At 57.3% G+C, this 11112-nt stretch overlaps 1 protein-coding gene across 11 annotated transcripts in view; it reads right to left on the bottom strand.

The window, feature by feature from the left end:
• Positions 1 to 4420: 4420 nt before the first annotated feature.
• ELFN2 (extracellular leucine rich repeat and fibronectin type III domain containing 2) overlaps positions 4421 to 11112 on the bottom strand; it is a 53207-nt gene continuing 46515 nt past the window's right edge. For 8 of the 11 annotated variants that reach the window (XM_066258910.1, XM_066258899.1, XM_066258867.1 and 5 more), the window contains one exon: positions 4421 to 10572. In XM_066258910.1, coding sequence (XP_066115007.1) covers positions 7636 to 10110 — 2475 coding nt within the window. In that variant the 5' untranslated portion in view covers positions 10111 to 10572 and the 3' untranslated portion in view covers positions 4421 to 7635. Of the gene's footprint in view, positions 10573 to 11029; positions 11092 to 11112 lie in introns of those variants that run through there. The other 3 variants (XM_066258942.1, XM_066258932.1, XM_066258858.1) reach the window with 2 other exon arrangements.

The following is an 11112-nucleotide window of genomic DNA, read 5'->3' as shown; positions in this document are numbered from 1 at the left end:
GCTAAGGCAAGTTGGGAGCTTACAGGAAGGAGCTAAGTGGCAACTTAGAGGAGGAAGTGTGCTGCCAGAAGCTAGGAGGGGTCACCTGGAACTGAGAACACCTTCAAACCATGCACCTGCGCAGGAGTCCAGACAGACGTCCTGGGAACGCCCAGTGAAGTGGGAGCTCCCACCCCACGTGGAAAAGGTGTCTCTGAATCTGGAAGAAAAGGAAGAAGCCCTGACTTGGACAGGGTCAAGATTGGGAGGAAATGGGTGGGGCTGCAGACTTCCTGGAGAAGACAGAGGAACCAGGTCACTTACAGCATGGCCCCACAAGCATCAGTTTGAGAGAACCCCCCACGTAGAGGACACAGCATAAAACGTGTAAGGGAGCGGTCTCCCCTGGGCTCCTGTCCCAGCAAAAAAACCAAAACAAAACAACACAAAACTGTCTGTGGAAGCTACAGCCAGCAAGATTTTACCCCAAATCACGCACAAAGCAGACCCACTGGGTGACCCTTGTTTCATCACTGATGAGTCCGTCCTCACCCCATAGAGAACTGGGAGGAGGTACAAACACACGTGTCAGGCTTTGCTCAGCTCTCTGGGCATGTTTGTGCTTAGGTATTTGTTGATGTTTGCTCTTGAAAGTCAAATTGAATATTTGTAAATAAGGAATGAATTCAGAATCACAATTTTTCCTTGGTACACCAATCATATGGTAAGAAGATTGGGACATGACAAGATGCCCATTACCCTAGACTCCTAAAAAGTTATCAGGATACAAGGTTTTGTTCTTCAAATAAATGAAACATTTTAAAGGGAAACCAGATATACTGAACTTTTGGACAAAGTTTGGAGTAGTTAAGAACACTGAATCAATAACATTTGTTAAACAGGATCTAAATTAACCAAAAGTCCCCTTAAATGTGAATGTGAAAATTTACTAGATTTATGAATAGAATAATGGTTTTGTGTTGAAATGAAAAGGTATGGGTCTCTGAATTTATAACTTTAATGAGTAAAGTTCATTTTGGAACTTGAGTCATAACAGAATGGACTTCTCTGTACACAAAGCAAAGCTGTCCTTGAGGACACTTCCAAATGCCCAGTGACTACTCCTTGTCCCCTAATCCAAGTGGGTAGGGTGGGGGTTAGGCATTGAGGGCAGCCTGCTGTGGAAGGACCTGGACTAGTCTGGACCCACTAGGCTCCTGTCCACCTTTGGTCACATTTTTGTTTCTTCTGAAATAAAGGGACCCCCCTGCCCCCCCCCCTTAGAAAAGGCCTATGCTGAACCACCTGGGCCTGAGACAGGCTTGGGGGCCCAGGACAGCCCCAGCAGCAGGCCTGAGATGACAGAGCTTGTGTGATTCCACTACCTGCTCCTCTGTCCCCTCCCACCAACCCGGCCCTGTCCCCTCTGCACCCCACGGTGTCAGTTCATAGGAACATGCCTGCAGGAAGCATGGCATAGGCAGCTTCAGAAGAGCCAGGAAACACAGTGGGAGACCGTAGACTAGGCTGCAGCCACCTTGGGACAGAAGCCCTGAGGGTGCTTGAGGGCAGCATGGAGGGGAACTGAGGCCCCCTGGGCCTCCAGCCCTGGGTCTTTCCAGAAGCTTCCCAGCAGGCCACACAAACTCCCGAGGTGAAAGGGATCAATCAGAAAAGAGCTGAAAAGGGCTGAGAGCCACCAGGAAACAGGGAGTCTGACCCAGAGACGAAGATGCCGAATGCCCACTATGGGACATCACTCACAGGGACTCACTTCACTCAGTGCTGGGGAGTCCGCTCTATAGTGATCCAGGCTGAATCCAGGGGCTTCCCTGAAGAGGGGTTCGTGGCAGTTGGAGTCAGGGGTCCAAAAATGATGGGGAAGGGCTCTGCCTATTGAGGAGACAAGGCTGGGGCTCAGAGGCAGGCTCCGGGCTCGCCTGGGCAGAGGTTTGGTAGTTTGCCTGAGGTGGCTTGCATGAAGATTCGAGCTCCGTGCCTGACCAAACACAAGTTGCATCATTTGATCCCTGAGATGAAGCAGGTTGGGGGGGGGAGGGGTGTTCATATCTGGGGAGAAAAGGGCAGCAGACCAGTTGGCAGCCACCATGGAGAGAGGTAGGCAGCCTGGAAGTGGGCCTGGCAATGACCAGAGACCCACTGGGTCCCTCATCATCCCTGGGGACGGTCTGAGAGTGATGCCCACGTGTCCCTCCATCTCTAAGGTCTGAACACAGTGATGACAGGGGCCAGGACACCAAGAAGGGGAGCAAGGGCAGTTGGCAGAGAGAATTCCAGGCTTTCAGAAGAAGCCATCAGGCCCCAGCTCCTCCCAGGCTTTGGGTGTAGGGGACAGTGTCCCCTTAGTTTCCTGCTAGCCCACCCTATGTGTGGCAGACACACCTCTTTTTTCCTTTGACCATGGGTGGTAACCGCCTGTTCAATGCATCTCTTTCCTTACCCTGACTCGGGAGGCTCTGATGACAGAGGGAAATGGGGCAGAAAGCACCAGAAAGTAAAGGCATTGAGACTCCAGCTTGGGGAGGGCTGAGGGTTGACATTCAACACAGACCTTAGGCCCCATTGTTTTAAATAAGAAATTTATTGCAAATATAGAAATTGATTCTCTCCATACAGGAATCTTCGAGTTGAGGAAAACAATTTCGTGCCATTCAGTTTAAAACAGGAATTTGGGAAGAGGGAGAGGCAGATATCAGGAAGAGAAAATAAATGAACTTACCCCCCTGAAAGGAGAAAAGGAGAGGGTTCAGGCCCCCTGAGGGAGGAAAGGTCCACACACAGCTAGGGTTCACAGGTTCATCTAGCCCAGCGTCTGGGACCAACTCTGCAGGACCCAAACCAGGTGCCACGCCCCCGGGCCAAGAGGCCGGCAGCTCCTTGTAAAGGGAGGGAGAGATCAAGGGTGCAAAAATGGACCCCTCGCCCCTGGCCATCCCTGTGCTTGTTTGGTGAGGGGCAGGGGAAGGAAGAGGAGGCCCAGACCTTCCCACCCCACCCACACCCTGGTTCCTCACCCCACTGCTCAGCAGCAGTGAGGGACCTCTGATGGGGAACTCTGAGGCAGGCATGAGAGGCAAGGAGAGTGAATACCGGTTCTGTCTTAGAGGTGGGAAGGTATAGGGTCACAGGGAATGTGGAGCGTGGCAGCTTCTGGGACTGAGCTGGTCATGGAGCAGAAGTTCAGCAGTGAGGAGAATAGCATTGGGGTCAGGAGAGCCCCTACCTTCACACTGGCCTGTTGGGCAACTTTGAACCCTGCCCCACAGGCGTTAGACACCCCCAGGGCTTCCCTATGCCTTCCCCACCCACCCATCAACCCAGAAAGAGGACCCAGTTTCACCAGGAATGGGGTGTTATGCTGCTGAATGGTAGGTGCCCTCAGAGGGCAGGGGCAGTGTGAGGGGGATGACCTGAGGTGGTACTTCTGGACATCTAGCCACTACTGACCCCTCTTTCCTTCAGTCTCAATCTTACATGGCCAGAGGGCTGGCTAGTCCTCTGGCTCACGTCATTCAGAGCATGGCTGCCGATGATCTCTTCTTCTGAGGGGCAACCCTAGCCCTTCCATCCTCCGTTACCCTATTTTAATTCTCTGCACAGTGTCCATCTTTGGGGAACATTTTATGGCTGTCCCTTCACTGTGTGTAAGGCCCTTAATAAGCTGGGACCGGTCACTCTTATCCCCCATGTCTGGCCCCCTTCCTGGTCTTTCTGTCCTTACAAGACACTGGAAGATTTCTTTCCTTCCCTTTCCTGTACTTCTGTTTCCTCCTCTTAAATTTCCAGGATTGGGGGACCAGTGAGTGACTTCCAGTTGGGAACATCAGAGACCCTCAGCCATGCCTAGACTCTCCTCTGTCTGTCTGGGGCTACTCAGACCTACTCTTCCCAAGTGGGTCTTTCTACTACCACCAACCCACAGAGTGTCCCCGAGGAGGGGAGCAGAGGCCAGGGACCTCTTCAGGCAGAGAGATGCCCCTCCTGCAGAGGAGAGAAGCAAGCCCAGAAACCCTGGGAGGTGTCGGCACCAGACTAAGCTTTCTTTCCACCAGACCTCTCACTCTGCTTTTTACTCTGGAAGGTCATTAGTGCCAACAGAGGGTTAGGGGCGCCTGCTGTACCCTCCAGGAGAGAGTGGACCCCTCAGTGTCACCTCAGGAACAGGCCCCCAAGAATTTCCTCAGGAGCATCTCAGACAGCAAGCCCAGGAGTGACCCAGAGCAGGGAGGCCTCTGTCAGGAGGTTCGGGGTGCAGCACCTATACCTCCTCCAGCCAACTGGTTCCCCAACACCACCGGGGTCCCCTGTCAGGCCATCATCCAGGTCCATCATTCATTGCTAAAACTGTAGGGCCCTGGCCAGCCAAACTCCTTGACGTTAATGCTCATTTGTCTTTCGTGAATATTTTGCTCCTCCCAAGGGATAAGAACGATCCTGAACAGCACAGAGGACACAGATGCAAGAAAGCCTCCAGGGTGAGTGACACTGAATGTGACCATCCCTTTTCCAGAGCGAGGAGCCTGGCCTGGGCAGCTGAGGGATTGGGCCTGGCTGGGAGTTCCAGATGCTTGAATTTTTGAAACTATTCTACCCTAAAGATCAGTGTGACCTGGGTCATGAAGATTAGTTCACCGCCTGGGGCGCCAAGACCCTCACTGTTAAGATGAGGACCTATCTTTAAAGCTCCCTGAAGTGAGACATTCTGAGCTTTTTTATAGGTCAACTTCAAGCAGGAGTGATGAGGGGATGGCAAGGAGAGGCTCCTGTTCCTGCTGCCAGAGCCCTCCGTGGGCAGTTCCCTCTCCCATGAGCCCAGGCCAGCCTCTGGCTCCGGTTCTCAGGTTCCTCCCGTGGGCTCCTCCCTCAGGGCCCCAAGCCTCTCCAGTAAGCTGGCCATGAAGCCCCAAGCTCTTGGTCTCCTGTACTCAGCAGTGTGACTAACCCCGCACCCCATTTGGTGGCCAAATCACACGGCCCCTCTGTCTTTGGGGGCCCCAACTTCTCCAGCTGCAAAATGGGAGCAAGTGGGACAGAGGAGAGGCCCTCCCATGCTCCCTTTCCCAGGGCACCCTTGTCTGGCAGGGTGGGGGTGGGGGAGAAGCAAAGGAAGGAAGGGGCAAGGGTGAGGACAGATGGGAAAGAACTGTGGACATGAGGAACTAAGGGAGGAGAGAAGGTGGCACTTGTAAGCCCCAAGTTCAGAAAGACGGAATACAGGTGTGGGGCAAGGGCTGTGTTTGGGTGGCACCTGTTTTGGGTCTTTTGCAGAACTGGCCCCTCCCCAGATGTCAAGAGCTGCTAATCAGATCACAACAGAGGGTATATGGGAAAAGGGGGGCGGCGGAGAGGGGCAAGGGAGTCTGGACAAACCGGCACATACACGACAGATGTTTGCTCAGAAAAATACAGGAAAATCATCATGCAAATATAACAGGGAATCTGCTTTCTCACACCGCTGGCTGCTCTGCCTACTTGCTTTCCTCTGTTTTGCCAATCGGTGTGAGGAGGGGTTGGGAGCGGGTTTGGGGGGGTTGGGGGAGGTCTGCTCTGCATATTCATGCTGGCCTCCTCCCTTCCACTCCCCAGAACAGTCCTTTCTTTGTAAATGTCACCCCCAAAGTGAGCCCTGGGCTTGGTCTGTCCCCACGTGGGTGTGAGAGAGATGCTCAGTTGAGTTTCAACCCCCTCTGGCCCTCCACTGTCCTCTCCCTGGCAGGAAGGTCACTGGAGCCCCCCCACCCAGGGGTGGCACTGCCTTTCCTGGTCAGAGCGCCCCACACAGTACAGGTCTTGGTCCCACCCCAGTACCTACCCTCACCTCACAGTCACACTTTCCAAATATCAAGAAAACCGACCGGGTGGCCAGCCAGAGGCCCCCAGCAGGTCTGAAGAGAGCTGCCTGGCTGCTCCCATTCCTGAGGTGTGTGCAGAGCCAAGGGGCACACTGGCCGGTGGGCACAGCTAGAGTCGTCCCCACTCCCTACTGGCTCATTTCCCAACCAAAGGTGAAGGGATGACTGACTCCAGCCCTTTAGCACCCGGACCATGTTAAAGACCCCACAGTGCCTGGACCCCAGACATGCCCCCAGAGCTCGCCCCAAGAAGCCCCTAGCTCATGAGCAAGGCAGCTGCCCTCTGGCCCTGGTCTCCCTTACTGCTGTTTGCCACCCACACTGGGAGAACCCCCAGGAACCCGAATATCCCAACTGCCAGGAGCCCAACAGTTCCAACTGCCAGGAGCCCAAAGGTCCCAACTGCCAGGTTCTGAGTTTCTATGGCAACAGCAGCTGGCCAGGGACAGAAAGGGGCCCCATGAACCCAGCCTGTTCCCAGCCCCATTAAGGGGGGGTGCTCACTGTTTGTGCTTTGTTCGATGTTGGGTGGGGGTCAGCAAAAGAGGAGGAGCCAGTTCCATATTTCCATGGAAATACTACAGGCCCTAGCCCCTCAGGCCAGGGGTCTGGCCGCCAAGAGGGGCTGGGTGGGAAAGCCCTCCTCCCTCTGGGCAGGCTGAGATGTTGCCCTAAGATAGCATGAAGACAGTCAGACAGCAGGAGGTCTGGAGATGTGGGCCCAGCAAGGAGGCCCATTACACTCGCATCCCGCATCCCGGCTGCTCCCGGGCTTCGTGGGTCACTGCTGCCCGTCTGGGATTAGCAGGGTCGTGGAAGCCCGGAGAGCTGAGCTTGGGGTGTGGGGGCCTGCATCTGAGAGGTGGTGGGAGCTGGCCCACCATGCTTCTCAGAACCCAAAGGCCGCTCCCAGGCTATTCGGAAGACACTTGAAGGGGGTGGTGGAATGTCCCCGTGCCTTTGCTCCCTTCCTGTCAGCAGGGCCTCCGCCCTCCCACCTCTGCTGGGTGCCGGCAGCGGGGAGAAGGGCACCCAGCATGATGACTCAGAGCCACGCTCCGAAGGCATGGCTGTGGGGCTTTCTAGAAAGAAAAAGTACCCACCTGATTCTCAAGTCCCTCAGCCCCAGGAGACCACAGCTGGAAGGGGTGGTGGGTGGATAAAGGACGGGAGCCCCAGGAGAGCCGCTAGAGGTGGGGGTAGCACTGGGCTGCAAAATTGGGTGACTGACTCTAGCCTGCCTTGTGACCCTGGGGTTATTACCTCCTTTCTCTGGGCCTCAGTTTCCCCATCCTTAAAAGAAGAAAACTGCCCAACGTCCACCTGGTGCTAAATCTCCAAGTGACCTGTTCCCCAACAGGGGACCTCTCCCTGCCCCAGAGTGACTGTAGTCCATCTCTGCCCCAGGCTCATTTGCCCCCTATAACCTGTCCCTACTCCCAGAGCCCCAGGCCCCACCCTCCTTGACTGCCTCGCCTGCTCTCCAGCCCCACCCAGCCCCACACACCCCAGCAGAGTCCCTGGGCAGCACAGTAAAGACGCCTGGTTTCAGTATCTGTGTAAACTTGAAGGAGAACGAGTCTTTGTTTTCCTGTCCGTTATTGTTGGGTGATGGTTGTTCACAGTCAGGTGGTGGTCAGGTGTGTGCATGGGTGCGTGCGTGCGGGTGTGCGTGTACGTCCAACTCCTTGGCCTCGGCCCCCTGCACGCCCCTGCCCGGCCACCCGGGCCCTTCCCCACGTGCCCCTGCCCTCCCCCTCCGACCTCACCAGGGAGGAGAAGGTCACAGCTTCTGCTGAGCCGAGACCCCCTTCCAGTAATCGAGGATATCATGCAGGTCCTCATCCTTGGCGAACTGGACCTTCTTGCGCAGGGCATGGCCCGCGGCCATGTACACCTCTTCCCGGTGGTGCTTCTTGTAGGGCCGGAAGCGCTCCCAGATCTTGTGCGTGCTCTCTGAGGAGTACTCAGGGCTGGAGGAGTACCCTGAGTAGTAGTGTCTGGGGGAGAGTTGCGAGTAGGTAGAGTCCCGCTTGGAGCGGGTCAGCGGCTTGAGGAAGGACACGCGCTGGCTCAGGCTGTCGGCGCCCTCCTCATAGTACAGGGCTGGGAAGCTGTGCCGGTGCTCACTGCAGTGGTAGGCCGGCTTCACCTCCAGGTGGTGGACACCACCCCCGCCACTCCCACTGCCTGCACTGCCCCCGCTGCTGCCCGCAGGCACCAGGGGAAGCCGGTCCAGGGGGCTGTTGAGGGGGCTGCTCTTCTCGATGTACTTGGAGTCACCCTTGGCCAGCCCTGCGGAGGCTGGGTGGTCGGGCACGTCCAGGCTGAAGACCTTGGCACTCTTGATGGAGCCGCTAGAAGAGACACTGCACGTTTTTCGGGCCACGGCAGCGTCGGCGCTCAGCTGACGCTGTAGCGGGTGGTGGGAGCTCTCCTTATACGGGGGCGAGAGGAAGCTGGGACGCTCCAGGGCCCCAGGGGCTGCTCCCGAGGAGGCTGGTGTGGCTGCAGGGAGGGACTGGCACTCGAAGGCCAGTTCAGGGTCCCCACCACCACTGCCACCCCCCAGAAAAGAGGCCGAGTCCAGCTTGAGGGCATCGATGCAATTGTTAATGATCTGATTGACCTTGTCCACCTCCTTGGCGATGGTAGAGATCTCAGCGGCTGAGCCCTGGCCATTCTCCAGGTCCGGGAGGTCATCCTCGGGCCGGGCCAGGCCATCCCCACCCGTGCCTGTGCGCACTTCGATATAGTTGCCCTTGGTGGCCACCTTGGGTGTGTCCAGCCCGGCCTCCAGCCCCTTGGAGGTGGGCAGCTTCTCCCCGATCATGGAGGGGATGGAGGACATGCGGGACACGGGAAGCACGGGGGGCTCACCCAGCTTCTGGGCAGCATGCACGACAGACCCCGTTTCCACGTCGGCACCGTAGCGCATCTCCAGGATGGTTTTCTTGACCTTGACAGACTTCTGCTTCTCTTCCTGCATGCGCCGCTTACGCAGGCAGTAGTAGACAGCTCCCAGCACGATGACCATGCCAAAGAGGCAGCCCAGTATGGTCATGATGTAATGGGTGGTGGTGGAGGTGCTGGGCGCCAGGTCGCCTGGGACCGGATCCCGCGTGGTGAAGGCCAGGCAGGTGTGGTTGAAGCGGCGGCTGTTTCGCAGAGAGGTCACACAGAAGGTGTACTCAGTGTGTGCCCGCAGCTTGTCAAGGGTGACGATCTCCTTCTTGTTTTTGAGAGTCATGACATCGGAGAAGTAGCTATTATTGTACTGGACAAGGACGTACATCTTGCTGTAGGGATGTGGGATGATGACCACCAGGGTGGCCGAGGTGAAGGTGACATGGTGCAGCTTGATGGCGGGCCCCGCGGACGCGTCTGTGGTAGATGAGGCCGGCGGCTCCACTGAAAGGATGTCATCAGGGTTGAAGCCCGAGTTCTCGTCCGGCTCCCGCTGGGTGTCGGTGGAGTAGGGTGTGGGGTGGCTCACAGGTCGGGCGGGCAGCGAGCCATTGCGGCACTTGGCCTGGAGCACGGTGATGGCATTGAGGCTGTGGTAGGGTCGGGGCACCAGCAGCGGGTAGCCAGCAAACTCACGAGGCGACTCACACTGCAGGCGGTCATAGTTCTTGGTAACGTTGTTGAAGACCACGAGCCAGGTGAGGAAACCGAAGAGGTCGCACTCGCAGTTGAAGGGGTTGCCGGCCAGCTCACACACCATCAGGCTGGCCAGGCTGGCAAAGGTGGTGCCATCCAGGCGGCTGAGACGGTTGGAGGACAGGTCGATGCTGATGAGGCTCGGGCACTCGGAGAAGGCGGTCGGCGTCACCACCTCGATGAGGTTGTGCTGCACGAAGAGGAACTGCAGGCGGCCCATGCCACGTAGCATGCCCTCGGTCAGGTTGCTGAGCTTGTTGTAGCCCAGCTGCAGCACCTGCAGGCTCGACTGGCCCAGGAAGGCGCCGTCCTCAATGTAAGAGATCTCGTTCTTGGTGAGGTTGAGGTCAGTGAGGTTCCCGAAGCGGTTGAGCGAGGAGTACAGCACGGCCTTGAGCTTGTTCTCGTTGAGCCGCAGGTCGTGCACGGTGCTGTTGATGTGCTGCGGGATGGTCTCGTAAGGCGGCTGGTTCTGGCTGCAGATGGCCAGCCACACATACCCCTTGTCGCCCTCGATGAGCCAGCAGTCGGCCCGCACGGCGCCGGGCCGGCACACGCAGAGCAGTGCAGCTGCGCACAGCCCCAGGCGCAGCATGGCGCTGGCCACGGCCCCCTCGCAGGCCGGGCTCAGGGTGAAGGGCACAGAGGGCCTAGAGGCCAGAGGCTGGGGCTGGCAGCACAGTCCTACCTGGGGCCGCCACCATCTTGGGGGCGACCCCCAGCACAAGGGCCCCAGGTGAGGCAGGCACCACCAGTGCCAACTCCCGGGGGCCTTCCTGGGCGTTAGCAGCAGGTGCCGGGCACTGTGGCCGGGCCAGGGCCAGGGCCAGGGGTGCTGCGGGACCCACAGCCCGCTTCCCACGTTGTTCTTCGGCTGGGAAGGCACACGAGCTCTCAGCGTTTGACTTCCTCTTCTTGCCTCTCCTCCTCTCCTCCTTCCGCAGGTTCTGAGCTCAGAACTTCAGACGATTCCCGTGGAAGGCTGCAGAGTGAAGCTCTGAGAGGGAAGCAAGTGAGACAGGGGCAGGAAGGAAGAGGCCCATCTGTCACCTGGTTCCTGAAAGGCAGCACCGAGAGGGGGTGACAAATCAGTGTGAAGGCTCAGAGTAGCCCCTCAAAGTCCAGTGCAGGCCCCCAGTCCCTTCTCCATCCTCTCCCATGGGGTGGGGGAGGGGGTCCTCTGTACCAGGTGCACTCTGGGGCCCTACAGTAAAAGAAGGAATGTGGTGGGTAGCGAGAGAGGGAAGAGGGAACTGGAGGCCTGAACGGAGGGAGGAGGGGCAGAGCCTGAGGACTGGGCACAGAGGGGACACTGTCAAACTAACGAGTCAGGTGCACATACCCATTCACATGTACTCACACACACCCTCAGCACACTCATGTCCATACTTTCCCATCTGCCCACACAAAGACCCACATGATCCAGACTCCACAGCATGCACACAGACAGGTGTGTACACACACACACACACACTCTCTCTTAGTCTTCTGTAAGACAAATGGGCCGTACATACATGGCCATGTACCGGGGCAGGCACCCTCCAGTCCAGATAAAGAATTAAGAAGCCCAGCAAAATGCCTCCTCTCCTCCATGCCC

Source organism: Saccopteryx bilineata, chromosome 1 (assembly GCF_036850765.1).
Source record: "Saccopteryx bilineata isolate mSacBil1 chromosome 1, mSacBil1_pri_phased_curated, whole genome shotgun sequence".
Taxonomy (NCBI): Eukaryota; Metazoa; Chordata; class Mammalia; order Chiroptera; family Emballonuridae; genus Saccopteryx; species Saccopteryx bilineata.
This window is presented reverse-complemented; position numbering and strand designations above follow the sequence as displayed.